We start from the raw sequence: 19,688 nt of genomic DNA on the forward strand, positions 1-19,688 counted from the left end.
TTTCCAATTCAAATTCCTGAGAGTACAAAGTAAGGTCACAAACTTGACTAGAGGCAAAGGAAAAGTACACCACCAGTTCACGAACACATATGTACTCACTAACTTTGAAGTACCAGTCGTGTCACACAATTTAGTAGTAGTTACTTTATTTCTTTCTCAGACTCAAGTGGACACAGATACAACAATGACTTAGGAGACGACCTCACAATGGTGGTGGTGTGGTTGTACCCAGCAATATCATAAACAAGTTGTTATTGTGCAATAATTAAAATGTTAGCAATGCAGCTGGGGTTTTGGGAGTATGAAGCTGATGACACATCAATATCTTTGGAGTATGAGCTACTCGAACGTTCATGATTTCAAATATCTTCCTGTACATACTATAAATAACATGGAACATTTTACCTTTCATAAATTAGTGGAAAGGAACTTGAATATGCAATGAATCTTTGCTTGAACCTTTTTAAAGGTTCCAATACACAACATCCTCAGGGAGGAACAAAGGACCTCTTAACTAAAAAGTTTGGCAAGGAAACTACCACAAGAAATCTTAAACCTTTTGGAACGAGTTCCGAGATAAACCAAGGTAAAAAAAGAGACCATTTGTAAACACTGCCTACAATTTATTTAAGCAACAAGGGCAGAAGCAGTTGCTGAATGCATACTTCCATGAGGGAGCCAAAACTCCTCTGGACTTGTATAACGGGTAATGCGGTGGATACGGGATTCTACCAAGATAAGGCGGAACTTGGAGTCACGGTCCTTCCTGCAAAAGGAGAAACATCGAATGAAATAAACGAAGTTTTCTCAGATGAGAAGTCTTTCTCCATACAAGATTATCAATGAAACTTGGCCAAGAACCATCATCAAAGTCGAGCCACAAGACGTTCAGCTTCTCGCAGACAATTACCTGTTCCTTTCCAGGTGCTTGCGGATGGCAACAGCCTTCTTGATGAGGTGGTACAAATCTTCTGGGATATCAGGGGCAAGACCCTTAGCCTTCAGCACGCGCAGAATCTTGTTTCCGGTGACAAACCTCACCTGGGCGACACCGTGGCTATCACGAAGGATGACACCTACAAAGACAGAAACCAAATGAAATAAGACACCTTGGAATAACTGACCTTAAAACTAGGACAAAAGGTAACCTAGAAATATTGGACCTTAAGGAAAAGACAACTTAGATTAACCTTAAAATTAAAGGAAAGAAGTAGACAATTATTCAGAATGACAAAACCCCCCCCAAGAAACTTCGAAAACCTATAAATGGCAATCTCTTTATAAACTGGCACATCAAACAAAATACCTTTGGAATAGCAATTCAAACCTTAAACTAATGAGGGAAGGCATAAGTTTTCTATTTGATTTGAATTCTTGGTGAACAACAAAAACCTTCTAATATGCCAACACTGCAGAACAAATTAAATCCCCCTACAGCATTTCAGATACATAAACACAATCTCAATATCTCAATTAATAGCCTGTATGGGGGGAGTGGGGATGATGCAAGTAAAAAATACAACTTGCAATTACTTTGAGATGTCACTTACGGCAACAGTTGCATTGCTACTTGCCTTTTACTTTTCTTTTATCCCTCATTTCTTATACTGTGTACTTCCAGTTTCTTCAAACTGACCTTGGTACAAGTTCTAATCATAAAGTGACACAAACCCTTGGTTCAATGGCCTCTGATCAGTGGACATTCATCTGATCAGCAGAAATTGGAGCAAGGAGGACAGAAATGAATTGGAAGCAACAGATAATTGTCTTTATACTTGTTGCTGTCAATTCATAAGAAAGAATGAAGTGTCTGACATGGAATTGCTAATATAGTTTTTTTTGATAACTAATCAGCTTGACCGCTTGGCGCTGCCTCAAACCAAAATTATGGGGGCCTTCCTTGCAAATCTCATGGAAATCTGGGAAGTACTGATATATCCTAAAATTAAGTCGCTCAACTAATCAACAGTACACCACAATAAAATGGGTAATGGAATTGGCAATGCTGTGATGCATAATTTATACATGAATGTTGTCATTCACTTTTTTGGACTATTTTTGCCTCTAGGAAGGTTGTGTGGGCAACGAGTTAATCCATTCTCATCTTGTGCACTTTCTACCAGAATTCCATTTTGATATAGGTTGTCAACCTAGTACTACGTTTGACCATCACCGTATGGCATTAAAACCTAAGTACTGTCCAGCTACTTCCATACCTACTACCTGACTAAATGCTGCTCTACAATTCTCATCACAAATAAATACCATCTTTGTCTGTGAGAGCCAATTAAAAACACACTACAGCATCATCCTAACAGATGTTACCAGGGGTTAAAGAACAACTTCAAAAAGAGACTTACTGAAATCTTGGCATTTTATTTGGCATCACTTGATTATCTTTGTAGCAATGTCTTGCTGCAAAGGTCAGTACTGGATGCAATAAAATAGCTTTACCTATGAACCATTGATGGATGCACGAATATTTAGGGCTAAAGCCCAGGCACTGGGGCCGAGAGGCCATTCAGCGCCATAATGAAGGTTAAATAAATTGAATTATGGTATATGGATTAATGAATTAAGTGAAAGATGATTCATAAAATAGAAATATGACTAATAAATAAATAAAAATAATGAAGTTTAACGAGTACCTTATTAATAATTTTTAAAATGCTTTTTAAAATCTGTAAGATATGATTTATAAATTAACTATGTTATTTCGAGAGGGATTTACCCTGGAAATATCTTTCCCTTTGGTTAAAATATCTGAGGCAAAACCACCAGAATGTGCTCCACTGTTTCCATGAACCATTGAGGAGAAGATATTTCATATATTTCTCTTTCCTATGAAGCACTGAGGAGCAGAAATCCATAAGTTTTCCTATGAAGAACTCTGGAGCAGATATTGAAAAGTACGCTTGATGACCTGCAAAAGCAACTCAAACTGCTAGGATTTTTTTTTGGTCGGTTAGGATGCACATTTGAGTAGTACCTTCTCTTCTGGAAAGTTGGAGCACATAAATTCAACAGCCCTCTCTCTTAACACCAAGATTCAGAACCTAAGGTTAAGCCTACAGGCGTACAGAGTTAATCCTTGGTGGTATTGAGAGATTTTGATCCTCCTACAAAGATAATATTTCTAGACTTTACAATAGCTGGTCTTACTGGTCTTATTCAATGTATTAATTTTCATCATTGACTTTTCACATTTGTATCTTTCAACAAGATATTAAAACAATCATCTTTCAACTTAAGATATTAAAAACAATCATATCTTTTCAACTTAAGATATTAAAACAAACAAACTTGTGGTCATTTGCTCTCTCTTGACACTAAAAGTAAATGGTCTGATACCAATGCTGCTACCTTTTAGCAAAATATCTACAAACATCACTCCTATTACTGTATCTATATTAGACAGTTTAACACCAGTCACACCAAGATGACCCCAGGTCTAGTCTGAAAGATCTGTTACCAACTGAAAGAGAAAGCTGGAGTTTAGTAAAGCTAAAGAAGTTTGGACAACTAAGTGGGGATAAGACTAAAGAATCTAGCAGAATGGACAATAGGATATAGCAATAACTTTTCATATCTACTTATTAGTCACCCACTCTCCTCTCTAAAACTTGAGCTATCATAATCTTAAGTGGACAAGGAGGAAATACCTAATCAAAATATATGTCAGAGCAAAAACTACACCTTGCTACATTAAGTCCTACCTGTTGTTTCCATAAAAGTTTCCACTACTGTAATTCTTACAAAGCAACGGTTTATACATTATGGAATTGCTATAGCACCTTGGATGACCTGCAAAGCAGCTCTACTGCTTGGAGGTCTGTTAGGATGCAAAGTAACACTTCAAACTCAGTGGATTTCTGTAGTACTTATAGGTGACATTACTCTGATCATGTTTAGACTGATCTCTTGAACTGAATGTTTAGTACAAGCAAGTTTAAATGAGAAATTAAGTGAAACTGTGTTGGCTGTAAAATATTCACCAAATATTAAGAGTGCAGGTCATAATTTAGGATCAATGTTTCATGTACTTTGTTAACTCTGCAGAAAGCCAGACCCAAAACCTGCCCATTGAAAATGCTACCATGAATATTCTTTTCCACAATTTGAAGCATAAAACAATCACTGGCCTTACATGTTGACAAAGTCATAACCAGGTTTGGCAAAGAATCACCATTCTCTTCAACCTTGTTCCTGTATCATTGTTAAAATAGCTTTAAGGACACCGGGATTTCTGGACATCAACCCAAAATAATCTGTTAACTGACAAAAACCTGGAATGCAGTTCAAGAAGTTAGACAGCTAAGTAGGAAGACCTCCAAAGGAACAGATGAAAAGCAAGAAGGAAATTACGTAGCTGGGGTCGAGGAAATGAGGAAATAGGGACATAGCTATAGTAATTCTTCACTTGTATCATTTGTAACTCATTCCATTCTGTAATAAGCTATCATATTCCTGGATGGATAGAGAAATATAAAGTCAAAATATACGTCAGCGCAAAGCTACACTTCTACTTATTACATACGCCCTACCTATTGTTTCCATAGAGTTTCCACTAGTACTGTAATTCATTCGAAAGCAATGGTATACAAACCATCTACGGAACTGCTCTAGCAACTTGATGACTTGCAAAGCACTTCTAATGCTAGGAGGTCGGTTTTAGGATGCAGAAAGGAACTCCTCAACTCAGTAGACTTTTTGTACTTGAAGCTACATTATTATGATTATTTTTTTTTGTTACCTTCCATTTTTAAATGCGTTGCAATTTTTATAAATCTCTTGCACTGAATGCCGAGTATAAAGTAGAGGTTGGTTCAGGTTAGGAACTATTCTGGAATTGCTGTAAGCTTAAGATATCTAGGTATATATTTAAGCTAAGGCTACAATACAGGGTTTAAGTTATTTAACAGACTTATCAGAAAGCCTAAACCCACAAAAATATTCTACTCAGGGTCTCCTGTTAGAGCCTAAAAATTCACTGGCCGTTTGTCAATACAGATTCAAAACAATAGGTTACTGGTAATGCAGGTATCAAGCTCACAGCAATCCTAAGATTAACTTAAAGGCTCTACGCTTATTCAAACGTATTAATTCAATTACTGTTCATTCATGCATGTTGACAAATGGCAAACAATGCCTTTAGACTTCAGATATTAAAAATATGGACTCTTGCAGTAGTTTGTTCCTTCTTAATTGAAAATTCTTAATGCTACCGTTTTACTGGCCAAGAAGGCCATTCAGCGCCATAATGAAGGTTAAATAAATTGAATATATATAGATGAATGAATTAAGTGAAAAGATGAGATTCATAAAATTAGATGTGACTAATTAATAAAAAATAATGAAGTTTAATGAGTACCTTAATTAATAATCTAAAACAATTAAATGTCTTTAAAATCTGTAAGATATGATATATAAATAACTAACTAGTTTTTCAAGAGGGATTTACCCTGGAAATATCTTTTCCCTTACGTTAAAATATCTGGGGCAAACCACCAGAATGTGCTCCCCTGTTTCCATGAACCATTGAGGAGAAGATATTTCATATATTTCTCTTTCCTACAAAGCACTGAGGAGAAGAAATCCATAAGTTTTTCCTATGAAGAACTCTGGAGCAGATATTGAAAAATATGCTTTTCCGATGGAACACTAGGATCAAACAATAATAAATTTTTTTTCCTATAAGTACTAACCAATAGAAATTCTTTTAGCAAGTTTGAATAAAGCTAAATCCCAATGTCAGCAAAGCCCTCTTGGGTTTTGGAGCTGTTCACTGTCCATATCGATTTTCAACTGGAGAATTATAGAAAAGAGAGCAATTACGATCTCGACACTCACCAGCATATCAATTTCACAAAAGTCTTATCATCCACTTTACATATCAACAATATTATCAAAATCTGCTACATTTGAGTGAATAAAACTCCAAAATTTCCAATTCCTGATGGACATGGAAAATATACCTAGTCGAACATACGACAACTAAAAAACACACTCGATGACTCCCAAATCTTGTTCCCACAGTAGTGTCCAGTAATTCATTATGAAGCAATGGTATGACTTATGGAACTGCTATAGCAACCTTGATGACCTGCAAAGCAGCTCAACTGCTAGAGGTCGGTTAGGATGCACATTTGAGTAGTACCTTCTCTTCCGAAGTTGGAGCACACAAATTCAACGGCCTCTCTCTTCACACCAAGATTCAGAACCTAAGGTTAAGCCCACAGGCGTACAGATTAATCCTTGGGTTGGGTTATTGAGGATTTTTGATCCTCCTACAAAGATAACATTTCTAGACTTTACAATAGCTGGTCCTTACTGGTCTTATTCAAATGTATTAATTTCATCATTGACTTTTCACATTCGTATCTTTCAACTCAAGATATTAAAACAAACAAACTTGTAATCATTTGTTTCCTCTTAACACAAAAAGTGAATGGTCTAAATACCAATGCTTCTACTTTTTAGCATATATCTACAAACATCACTACTATTACTGTATCTATGTTAAACAGTTTAACACCGGTCACACCAAGATGACCCCAGGTCTAGTCTGAAAGATCTGTTACCAACTGAAAGAGGAAAGCTGGAGTTTAGTAAAGCTAAAGAAGTTGGACAACTAAGTGGGGAAAAGACTAAAGACTCTAGCAGAATGGACAATAGGAAATATAGCAATAACTTTTCATATCTACTTATTAGTCACCCACTCTCCTCTCTAACACTTAAGCTATCAGAATCCCTAAGTGGACAAGGAAATACCTAGTCAAAATATATGTCAGAGCAAAACTACACTTGCTACATTAAAGTCCTACCTGTTGTTTCCATAAAAGTTTCCACTCTGTAATTCTTACAAAGCAACGGTTTTATACATTATGGAATTGATATAGCAACCTTGATGACCTGCAAAAGCAGCTCTACTGCTTGGAGGTCTATTAGGATGCAAAGTAACACTTCAACTCTGGATTTCTGTAGTACTAATAAGTGACATTACTCTGGTCATGTTTAGACTGATCTCTGGAACTGAATGTGTTTAGTACAAGCAAAGTTTAAATGAGAAATTATGTGAAACTGTTGTTGGCTGTAAATATTTACAAAAATATTAAGCATGCAGGTCATAATTTAGGATCAGTGTTCATGTAGTTTTTGTTACTCTTCGAAAGCCAGACCCAAAACCTGCCCATTGAAATGCTACCATATATTCTTCTTTTCTACAATTTGAAGCATAAACAAGCACTGGCCCTAGATGTTGACAGAGTCATAACCAGTTTAGCAAAGAATCACCATTCTCTTCAACCTTGTTACTGTATCATTGTAAAATAGCTTTAAGAACACCGGGATTTCTGGCATCAACCCAAAATAATCTGTTAACTGACAAAAAGCTGGAATGCAGTTCAAGAAGTTAGACAGCTAAGTAGGAAGACCACCCAGACATAGCTATAATTCTTCACTTGCATCATTTGTAACTCATTCCCAATTCTGTAATAAGGCTATCATATTCCCGAATGGATAGAGAAATACCAAGTCAAATATACGTCAGCGCAAAGCTACACTTCTACTCATTACATTACGCCCTACCTATTGTTTCCATAGAAGTTTCCACTAGTACTGTAATTCATTCGAAGCAATGGCATCAAACCCATCTATGGAACTGCTCTAGCAAACTTGATGACCTGCATAACACTCTAATGCTAGGAGGTCGGTTAGGATGCAGAAAGGAACTCCTCAACTCAGTAGACTTTTGTACTTAAAGCTACAATATGAAATTTTTCATTATTAAAAATGAAGTTTTATTGTATACTTACCGAACAATTATAGAGCCGTGATTTCCACGAGCGGCAGGATACTAAATTCAAATTTAGCGCGTCGGCGTCGCCAACACTGGTGGTGATGACGTCATCTCCCTCCACTCGCGGGAGAACCAGGTACAACTGCCCAGGTGAATCCAATTCTTTCTGCCCGTCCGTCCACCTAAGGGGAGGAGGTGGGTATAATCATAATTGTTCGTAAGTATACAATAAAACTTCATTTTAATAATGAAAATTTCATTTTTATTGTAGTGTCTTACCGAACAATTATAGAGCTGATTACACATTTATGGGAAGGTGGGATTCAGTGGACACTAGTATTTTAAATGGTTTACATTTATTGCAATACCAGTAAACACTCAAGGTGTCTGTTGTACCTTACCTTGTAAGAGAGCTACAGCAGACTGTTACTGCCTCTGGTCGGTGCTCTTTCTTACTATTGTAGAGGAATGGAAGGTTTGACCAAAGTTAGCCTCTACAGGAGTGGAATCCTTCTGTAGTTCAAGCGAGTCAAGGCTGACTGACGGAGGATGTAACAACAAAGATTGCCCTTGCCCTGGGCTAAGACCATAAAATTCAATCATACAAACATTTGTCACCAACACCAGATTTAAAAAACATATATACCCAACCATTGAAAATCTGACCTAACAGGACTGGTGAGTATCCCAGGTACTCAGTACCCCCAGCTTCCCTTGAACTCGACAACCTATTCAAGGAGAAAAGTTAGCATAGAGGTGACGACCCCTGTGCCGTTTCTCCCACACCATGCCAGAAACCGCCACCGGACCTAACGTTTTACAATTCTCGAAACCGTTTCTATCTCTTTGAGATAATGACTCGCAAAAACCGAATTAGATCTCCAGAACGTGCTCTGAAGAATCGAAGCTAAAGATAAATTTTTTCTGAATGCTAAAGAAGTTGCCACTGCTCTAACCTCGTGAGCTTTAACTCTCAGAACGGAAAGATGTCGTTCTCGGACTGCGAATGAGCTTCCCTGATAAGCTCTCTAATAAAGAACGATATAGCATTCTTAGAGAGAGGACGAGAGGGATTTTGAACCGAGGTCCAGAGCTTAGAAGATGTCCTCGAATACCCTTAGTGGCAAACAGATACTGCTTAATAGCCCTGACTGGACATAAGAGCCTTTCTTCCTCCTCATATCCAACCAAATCAGATAAGTTCCTTACCACAAAACTCCTCGGCCAAGGATTAGAAGGATTCTTATTTTTGGCTAGAATGGTCAAAGATACCGAAAATACAGCATTGCCTTGAGAGAAAACCGACTCTTTTGTCTATAGCGTGCAATTCGCTGACACGCTTAGCAGAAGCTAGTGCAATAAGAAGAGTGCCTTCTTAGTCAAGTTCCTGAGTGAAGCCGACTTCAAAGGCTCAAACGGTGGCCCCATGAGGAACTTAAGCACCACATCTAAGTTCCAAGCCACTGTATCTTGCGGGAGCTTAGTGGTTTCGAAAGACCTAATGAGGTCCGACAGATCTGAATTGGAGGAAATATCCAAACCTCGATGTCGAAAAACCGAAGAGAGCATGGCTTCTATATCCTCTGATCGTCGAAGGAGCCAGTTTCTTAGAGTTCCTAAGAAATAGAAGAAAATCTGCTATTTTCTGTTAAAGAGGTCGCAGAAGTAGAGACTTTAGCACTTCTACACCACTCTCTGAGATTCTCCACTTCCCTTGATAGAGTTTGTTAGAAGACTCTCTCCTACAACGAGCGATAGCTTCTGCAGCTCTTCTTGAAAATCCTTTCGCTCTGACAAGATTCCGGACAGTCTGAACCCTGTCAGAGCTAGAGCGGACAAGTTTTGGTGGAACCTCTTGAAGTGAGGTTGTTTTGAGAAGCCACTTCTCTGGAGGAAGAAGTCTGGGGAAGTCTACTAACAACTGGAGAAGGTCCGGGAAGGCCACTCTTTCCTGGGCCAAAAGGGAGCGATTTAACGTCAGTGTTACATTGCTGTGCGACATGAAACTTGTTCAGCACCTCTCTTATTAGACCGACGGAGGGAATGCATAAGCTTCCAGACCCGACCAATCCAACAGCATTGCGTCCACCGACCAAGCTAGAGGATCTGGGACTGGAGAACAAAAGAGAGGAAGACGGTTGTTCCTTGATGTCGCGAAACAGGTCTATTGACGGTCGTCCCCAAAGGCGCCAAAGTTTCTGACAAAATCTTGTTGTCCAAAGTCCATTCCAGAGGTAACACTTGCTGTTGACGACTTAACTCGTCCGCCAGGACGTTCATCTTTCCCGGAACAAATCTCGGGACTAGCTGAACCTTCGCTTCGTTTGACCACAGGAGGAGATCCTTGGCTACTTCGTACAGAGAGAAAGACTGAGTCCCCCCCTGTTTCCGCACGTACGAGAGAGCCGTGGAGTTGTCGGAATGCACTGCCACTACTCGACCTTCTACTAAGCTCCGAAACTGTCTGAGCCCCAAGAAAAATTGCTAACAGTTCCTTTGCATTTATGTGGAACTTCTTCTCCTTCTCTGACCAAGCTCCTGAAGTCCGTTGATTTCCCAGTAGGGCTCCCAACCTGTGTCCGATGCTCGGAAAAGAACTGTAGGTTCGGGAGGATGGGTCGTAAATCTAACCCTTCTTCAACCTTGCTCGAGAGAGCCACCACCTTAGATCCTCTTTTATTTGATCTGTGACAGGAAAGGTAATCGAGTCTGGTTGTGTCTTCCTGCACCAAGAGGCTCTCAGGAAAAACTGCAGAGGTCTCATGTGCAGTCTTCCCAACGTCACAAATTTCTCCACTGACGTCAATTTGCCCAGGAGCCTCATCCACTGATTGGCAGAACTTACCTTTTTGTCCAAGAACTCCTGAACTGTCTCCAGACAGCCTTGAACCCTCTTCGGGGACAGAAAGACCGAAAACTTGAGCATTCAGAATCATACCCAATAAAGGATGCTCTGAGATGGAACCAACTGGGACTTCTGTTTTGTTGACCAGAATTCCTAACTTTCTGGCAAGATCCAGAGTTGTTCCAAGTTCCTTCATGCACCGACTCTCTGATTCCGACCGGAGAAGCCAATCGTCCAGATAGAGGGAGATTCTTACTCCTAATATGTTGCAGCCAGCTTCCATATCGGGGATAGAACCCTGGAGAAAAACTTGAGGAGCCGGTTCGCTAGTCCGAAGCAAAGCGCCCGAAAACTGAAACACCTTGCCTTCGAACATGAACCTCAGGTACTTCCGAGATTCGCGATGTATCGGAATGTGAAAATAGCGTCTTGCATGTCCAGAGAGATCATCCAATCCCCCTGTCTGATGGACTCCAGAACCGACCGAGTGGTCTCCATATGAAATTTTGTTTTCTGGACATGCAAGTTCAGGGCGCTCACATCCAAAACCGGCCTCCAGCCCCCTGAGGGACTTGGGAACTACAAAAAGGCGATTGTAAAAGCCTGGAGGAAAATCCCCTTCTATCTGTTCTATCACTTCTTTGAGACAAGCGCTTCCACTTCTGCGGATAGCGCCAGAAATTTGTCTGAGCCCAAGGAGAGTATGCCTGGAATGGAATTGGCACAGGTGAGAGCGAGGGAGGTGAAACGAGAGGAATAACGATAGCCGAACTTGAGTACTTGCACTACCCAGGCTTCTGCTCCTCTGTTTTTCCCATTCCTCCCAAAACAGAGCCAGCCTGGCTCCCACTGGTGCATGAAGAACCGAGCTTTCATTTGGAAGGTTTGTTAACCTTGGCCGAGGCCTTAGACTGAGGTCGCAAATTCGACTTTGGCCGAAAGAAGCGCTTGGGTTTTCTCCCTCGAAAAGGCACTTGGGCCCAGAGGAGAAACCGAAGGAACAGTCTCCACAGGAGCTTTAGGTCTCTTAGTAGACTGTGCCAGTAAATCCGAAGTAGATTTTCTTATCTAGCGCAGACGAAATTGACAACACTACATCGTCTGGAAAGAGGTTATCTTTCACAAAAGGAGCGAACAAGAGAGCAGACTTCTGTTGGGAAGTAACCCTTTTAGAAAGCAAAGGAGCACCAAAGTTGCCTTTTCTTAAGGTACCAAAGGCGATGAGCGAAGCTAACTCATCCACATCCATCCCTAATGGATTTGTCCGCAGGACAGAACACCAATCCAATCCTCCGTTAACTCCTGAGAAAGAGAAGGACAGTCTTCGATCTTGGCCGCTAAAGCGCCAATAGTCCAATCAAGGAGCTAAAGACTTCCAAAGTTTAAATTGATTCTTTACAACGTGGTCCAACTCCGGCACTGTAAAGAAAACTTTCGCTGCGGCGAAAGCAGATCTTCTAGAGGAGTCAATTAACTATGGAGAAGTCTCCCTGGGAGGAGGCAGAAACTCCCAGAGAAGGACGTCTTCCAGTTACATAAAAACCTATACCTCTTACGAAGCAACTTAGAGGGAGGGTAAGCAAAAAGAGCCTTCCCTAAGTCTCTTTCATAGACATCCATTTCTCAGTCTCTTTCAACGAATGTCTAACCGCTTTAGATAGAACAAGTTTTGGGAGGAGAGGGTCTGAAGTTTTTCCTCCTCATCAAAAAGTCGAAGTTGGGGAGCGCGGAGCCGCTTTCTCAAAATAATCTGGATAAGATACCAGAAGAAATCTAAGGAGACGTGAATAACACGAGAGTGATGTGAATCCTCCTCCTCTACTTCTTCTTCATTCTCCGATACCGCCGAAAGAAGTAGACGGAACTACAACCGGATCTGAAGGTTTCGAACCACCCTTGGACTCATTCATCCAGTTGGTTAACATCTCTAACTGCTTGCACAAAGGCGCCAGAGACGAATCAAAAACAGTTAACGTAGGCTTGGAAGAGCCTAATGTTCAGCAGGAGGCGGAAAAACTACTTGCGCCTCGCTCGGAGCCGCCGAAATTCGAGGCGAAACAGGCGGCATCAGGCGTAACAGACGAAAAAGCGCCTAAAGAAACACCCTTAGAACTGCTAGCTACAGCGCTAAAACCACAATCTCTACTAGTAGATGGAGCCGAAAAGGCACAGATTGAGGCGACGAACGAGCCGCTAACGGCCGAGGCGCAACCCTACTCTCAGGCTCCTTATACCGCTTGACTGGAGGAGGCGAAGAATCGGCGCCTGAACGCCTCTTTAGGGACGCGAAAACGGCGAATCTCGCCAAGAGCGCCGCGCGACCGAGACGAATCGCTTGAATCATTCGAAAGCGTCTGACCGCAACACCTTTCCAACGCTTAACCGAGCCCTGTTGAGGTGCAACAGGCTCAACAAGAGAGGCGCCTGTCTGTGGGCAAATACCCGATCGACTCCCTTGGACTTCCGGTATGTCTTCTCCCCAGTGCGGGGGGAGCTGGACAGTGACCTTTGTCTAGGAGACGTGTCAGGACAGACAGACGCACCCTCAACTACACTCTTACCTGAAGCCGCTTTCTCCAAAACGTCTTAACTGAATTACCAAGTTGCAAAACCGTATTCGCTAGTACCAAAAGAAAATTTCTGATCTAACCTCGATTCCAGACTGGCAATGGTGTCGGTATAATGTTGCTATCTAGTTTTACATCCTGAGATGCAAACCTAACTCCCGACGACTAGAATCCGACATGGCAACGCCTAAATAAACAGCAAAATAACAACAACGCCAAAAAAGAGTACTTCACCAATTCCGAAGATCAAATCCACAAGAAAAAAAGCGATGCAAAGTCATCCAACCGACACCGACCACCGATGTTCACCGGACGCCGGCAGGAAAAGAATTGGATTCACCTGGGCAGTTGTACCTGGTTCTCCCCGCGAGTGGAGGGAGATGACGTCATCACCACCAGTGTTGGCGACGCCGACGCGCTAAATTTGAATTTAGTATCCTGCCGCTCGTGGAAATCACGGCTCTATAATTGTTCGGTAAGACACTACAATAAAAAATTATGATTATTTTTTTTCCCTACCAATTTTAATGCGTTGCAATTTTTATAAATCTCTTGCACTGAATGCTGAGTTATAAAGTAGAGGTGGTTCAGGTTAGGAACTATCTGGAATTGCTGTAAGATTAAGATATCTAGGGAATATATTTAAGCTAAGGCTACAAATAAAGGGTTTAAGTTATTTAACCGACTTATCAAAGAAAGCCTAAACCCACATCTACTCGGTGCTCCTGTTAGAGCCTAAAAATTCACTGGCGTTTGTCGATACAGATTCAAAACAATAGGTTACTGATAATGCAGGTATCAAGCTCACAGCATCCTAAGATTAACTAAAGGCTCTACGCTTATTCAAACGTATTAATTCAATTACTGTTCATTCATGCATGTTGACAAATGGCGAAACAATGCCTTTAGACTTCAGATATTAAAAATATGGATCTTGCAGTAGTTTGTTCCTTCTTAATTGAAAATTCTTAATGCTACCTGTACTGGGGCCAAGAAGGCCATTCAGCGCCATAATGAAGGTTAAATAAATTGAATTATGGTATATAGATGAATGAATTAAGTGGAAGAGTGATTCATAAAATTAGATGTGACTGATTAAATAAAAAATAATGAAGTTTAATGAGTACCTTAATTAATAATCTAAAACAGTTTAAATGTCTTTAAAATCTGTAAGATATGATATATAAAATAACTAACTATATGTTTTTCAAGGGATTTACCCTGGAAATATCTTTCCCTTACGTTCCAAAAATATCTGGGGCAAACCACCAGAATGTGCTCCCCTGTTTCCCCTGAACCATTGAGGAGAAGATATTTCATATTTTCTCTTTACTATGAAGCACTGAGGAGCGAAATCCATAGTTTTCCTATGAAGAACTCTGGAGCAGATATTGAAAAATATGCTTTTCCTATGGAACACTAAGGATCACAAATTAATAAATTTTTTTTCCTATGAAGCACTAAGCAATAGAAATTCTTTTAGCAAGTTTGAATAAAGCTAAATCCCGATGTCAGCAGAGAGCAGCAAAGCCCTCTTGGGTTGGAGCCTGTTCACTGTCCATATCAATTTTCAACTGGAGAATTATAGAAGGAGAGCAATTACGATCTCAACACTCTCACCAACATAATAATTTCACAAAAAGGTCTTATCATCCACTTTACATATCAACAATATTATCAAAATCTGTTACATTTGAGTGATAAAACTCCAAAATTTCCAATTCATGAATGGACATGGAAATATACCTAGTTGAACATATGACAACTAAAAACCAACACTCGATGAACTCCCAAATCTTGTTCCCACAGTAGTGTCCAGTAATTCATTATGAAGGCAATGGTATGACTTTTATGGAACTGCTATAGCAACCTTGATGACCTGGCAAAGCAACCCTCAACTGCTAGGAGGTCCGTTAGGATGCACATTTGAGTAGTACCTTCTCTTCCGAAGTTTGGAGCACAAATTCAACGGCCCTCTCTCTTAACACCAAGATTCAGAACCTAAGGTTAAGCCCACAGGCGTACAGAGTTAATTCGTGGGTGGTAATGAGGATTTTGATCCTCCTACAAAGATAATATATTTCTAGACTTTACAATAGCTGATCTTACTGGTCTTATTCAAATGTATTAATTTCATCATTGACTTTTCACATTTGTATCTTTCAACTTAAGATATTAAAACAAACAAACTTGTAGTCATTTGTTTCCTCTCAACACAAAAAGTGATCTCAACACACAAAAAGTGAATGGTCTAATACCAATGCTTCTACTTTTTAGCAAAATATCTACAAACGTCACTCCTTTTACTGTATCTATAACAAACCCTTGGTTCAATGGCCTTTGATCATGGACATTCATCTGATCAGAGAAATTGGAGCTAGGATGACAGAAAATGAATTGGAAGCAAACAGATAATTGTCTTTATGCTTGTTGTCGTCAATTCATAAGAAAGAATGAAGTGTCTGACATGGAATTGCTAATATAGTTTTGATGAACTAATCAGCTTGAACCGCTTGGCGCCTCTGCCTCAAACCAAAATTATGGGGCCTTCCTTGCAAACTCATGAAATCTGGGAAGTACTGATATATCCTAAATTAAGTCGCTCAACTAATCAACAGTACACCACAATAAAATGGGTATTGGAATTGGCAATGCTGTGATGCATAATTTATACATGAATGTTGTCATTCACTTTTTGGACTATTTTGCCTCTAAAGGTTTTGGTGTGCAACGAGTTAATCCACTCTCATCTTGTGCACTTTCTACCAGAATTCCATTTTGATATAGGTTTGTCAACCTAGTACTACGTTTGACCATCACCGTATGGGCACATTAAAACCTAAGTTCTGTTCAGCTACTTCCATACCTATTACCTGACTAAATGCTGCTCTGCAATTCTCATCTTAAGCAAATACTACCATCTTTGTCTGTGAGAGTCAAATAAACACACTACAGCATCATCCTAACAGATGTTACCAAGTTTTTGTTTAAAGAACAACTTCAAAAGAGACTTACTGAACTCTTGGTATTTTATTTGGCATCACTTGATTGTCTTTGTAGCAATGTCTTGCTGCAAAGGTCAGTACTGGATGCAATAAATAGCTTTACTTATGAACCATTGACGGATGTATGATATTTAGGGCTAGAGGCCAGGCACTGGGGCCAAGAAGGCCATTCAGCGCCATAATGAAGGTTAAATAAATTGAATTATGGTATATGGATTAATGAATTAGTGAAGATGATTCATAAATTAGATGTGACTAATAATAAAATAAAAATAATGAAGTTTAATGAGTACCTTAATTAATATTTTTAAAATAGTTGAAGGTCTTTAAAATCTGTAAGATAATTAACTATAGTTATTTCGAGAGGGATTTACCCTGGAAATATCTTTCCCTTTGGTTAAAATATCTGGGGCAAACCACAAGAATGTGCGCCACTGTTTCCATGAACCATTGAGGAGAAGATATTTCATATATTTCTCTTTTCCTATGAAGCACTGAGGAACAGAAATCCTTAAGTTTTCCTATGAAGAACTCAACTCTGGTGCAGATATTGAAAAATATGCTTTTCTATGGAACACTAACGATCAGAAATTCATAATTTTTTTTTTTTTTAATTTTTTTTTTTTTTCCCCTATGAGCACTGAGCAGAAAATGAAGCAACTAAGCAACAGAATTCTTTTAGCAAGTTTGAATAAAGCTAAATGCCAATGTCAGCAGAGAGCAGCAAAGACCTCTTGGGTTTGGAGCCTGTTCACTGTCCATATCAATTTTCAACTGGAGAATTATAGAAAGAGAGCAATTACGATCTCGACACTCACCAGCATATCAATTTCACAAAAAGGTCTTATCATCCACTTTACATATCAACCATATTATCAAAATCTGTTACATTTGAGTGATAAAACTCCAAAATTTCCAATCCCTGAATGGACATGGAAATATACCTAGTCGAACATACGACAACTAAAAAAACACACTCAATGAACTCCCAAATCTTGTTCCCACAGTAGTGTCCAGTTAATTCATTATGAAGCAATGGTATGACTTTATGGAACTGCTATAGCAACCTTGATGACCTGCAAAGCAGCTCAACTGCTAGGAGGTCGGTTAGGATGCACATTTTGAGTAGTACCTTCTCTTCCGAAGTTGGAGCACATAATTTCAACAGCCCTCTCTCTTAACACCAGATTCAGAAACCTAAGTTAAGCCCACAGCTACAGAGTTATCCTTGGGTGGTATTGAGGATTTTGATTCCTCCTACAAAGATAATATTTCTAGACTTTACAATAGCTGATCTTACTGGTCTTATTCAAATGTATTAATTTCATCATTGACTTTTCACATTCGTATCTTTCAACTTAAGATATTAAAACAAACAAACTTATCATTTGTTTCCTCTTAACACAAAAAGTGAATGGTCTGATACCAATGCTTCTACTTTTTAGCATAATATCTACAAACGTCACTCCTATTACTGTATCTATGTTAAACAGTTTAACACCAGTCACAACAAGATGACCCCAGGTCTAGTCTGAAATATCTGTTACCAACTGAAAGAGAAAGCTGGAGTTTAGTAAAACTAAAGAAGTTGGACAACTAAGTGGGGCAAAAAGACCCAAGAATCTAGCAGAATGGACAATAGGAATATAGCATAACTTTTCATATCTACTTATTAGTCACCCACTCTCCTCTCTAAAACTTAAGCTATCGTAATCCTAAGTGGACAAGGAAATACCTAGTCACATCATACTCAGAGCACAAACTACACTTGCTACATTAGTCCTACCTGTTGTTTCCATAAAAGTTTCCACTACTGTAATGCTTTTCTTACAAAGCAACGGTTTAATACATTATGGAATTGCTATAGCAACCTTGATGGCCTGCAAGCAGCTCTACTGCTTGGAGGTCTGTTAGGATGCAAAGTAACACTTCAAACTCGGTGGATTTCTGTAGTACTTATAAGTGACATTACTCTATGATCATGTTTAGACTGTTCTCTGAACTGATGTTTAGTTCAAGCTAGTTTAAATGACAAATTATGTGAAACTGTTGATGGCTGTAAAAATATTTACAAATATTAAGAGTGCAGGTCATAATTTAGGATCATGTTCATGTACTTTGTTAACTCTTCAAAAAGCCAGACCCCAAACCTGCCCATTGAAGTGCTACCATAAATATTCTTTTCTACAATTTGAAGCATAAACAATCACTGGCCTTACATGTTGACAGTCATAACCAGTTTGGCAAAGAATCCCCATTCTCTACAACCTTGTTCCTGTATCATTGTAAAATAGCTTTAAGGACACCGGATTTCTGGACATCAACCACCAAAATATCTGTTAACTGACAAAAAGCTGGAATGCAGTTCAAGAAGTTGGACAGCTAAGTAGGGAAGGACCCCAAGGGAACAGATGAAAAAAAAGCAAGAAGGAAATTACGTAGCTGGGGTCGAGGAAATAGGGACATAGCTATAATTCTTCACTAGCAACATTTGTAAACCTCTTCCATTCTGTAATAAGCTATCATATTCCCGAATGGATAGAGAAATACCAAGTCAAAATATACGTCAGCCCAAAGCTACACTTCTACTCATTACATTACGCCCTACCTATTGTTTCCATAGAAGTTTTCCACTAGTACTGTAATTCATTCGAAGCAATGCATACAAACCCATCTAACGGAACTGCTCTAGCAAAACTTGATGACCTGCATAACACTTCTAATGCTAGGAGGTCGGTTAGGATGCAGAAAGGAACTCCTCAACTCAGTAGACTTTTGTACTTAAGCTACAATATTATGATTATTTTTTTTTCCCTACATTTTAAATGCGTTGCAATTTTTATAAATCTCTTGCACTGATGCTGAGTATAAAGTAGAGGTGGTGGTTCAGGTTAGGAACTATCTGGAATTTGACTGTAAGATTAAGATATCTAGGGAAATATATTTAAGCTAAAGGCTACAATAAAGGGTTTTAACGTTATTTAACCGACTTATCAGAAAGCCTAAAACCACAAAATATCTACTCAGGTGGTGCCTCCTGTTAGAGCCTAAAAATTCACTGGCCGTTTGTCGATACAGATTCAAAACAATAGGTTACTGGTATGCAGGTATCAAGCTCACAGCAATCCTAAGATTAACTTAAAGGCTCTACGCTTATTCAAACGTATTAATTCAATTACTGTTCATTCATGCATGTTGACAAATGGCAAACAATGCCTTTAGACTTCAGATATTAAAATATGGACTCTTTGCAGTAGTTTGTTCCTTCTTAATTGAAAATTCTTATGCTACCTGTTTTACTGGGGCCAAGAAGGCCATTCAGCGCCATAATGAAGGTTAAATAAATTGAATTATGGTATATAGATGAATGAATTAAGTGAAAGATGATTCATATAGATGTGACTGATTAAATAAAAATAATGAAGTTTAATGAGTACCTTAATTAATAATCTAAAAGTTAAATGTCTTTAAAA

At 39.2% G+C, this 19,688-nt stretch overlaps 2 protein-coding genes across 10 annotated transcripts in view; both read right to left on the reverse strand.

The window, feature by feature from the left end:
- Positions 1–19,688, reverse strand: part of LOC135205071 (histone deacetylase 6-like) — a 167,190-nt gene that overhangs the window by 44,839 nt on the left and 102,663 nt on the right. The gene's annotated exons all lie outside the window — the stretch shown is intronic.
- Positions 603–19,688, reverse strand: part of LOC135205073 (small ribosomal subunit protein uS15-like) — a 28,439-nt gene continuing 9,353 nt past the window's right edge. The window contains exons 3-4 of the mRNA XM_064235360.1: positions 911–1,076; positions 603–766 (exon numbers count right to left, since the gene is read on the reverse strand). Of these exons, the coding sequence (XP_064091430.1) occupies positions 628–766; positions 911–1,076 (305 nt within the window). The 3' untranslated portion in view covers positions 603–627. The remainder of the gene's footprint in view (positions 767–910; positions 1,077–19,688) is intronic.

This window comes from Macrobrachium nipponense, chromosome 48 (genome assembly GCF_015104395.2).
Source record: "Macrobrachium nipponense isolate FS-2020 chromosome 48, ASM1510439v2, whole genome shotgun sequence".
NCBI lineage: Eukaryota > Metazoa > Arthropoda > Malacostraca > Decapoda > Palaemonidae > Macrobrachium > Macrobrachium nipponense.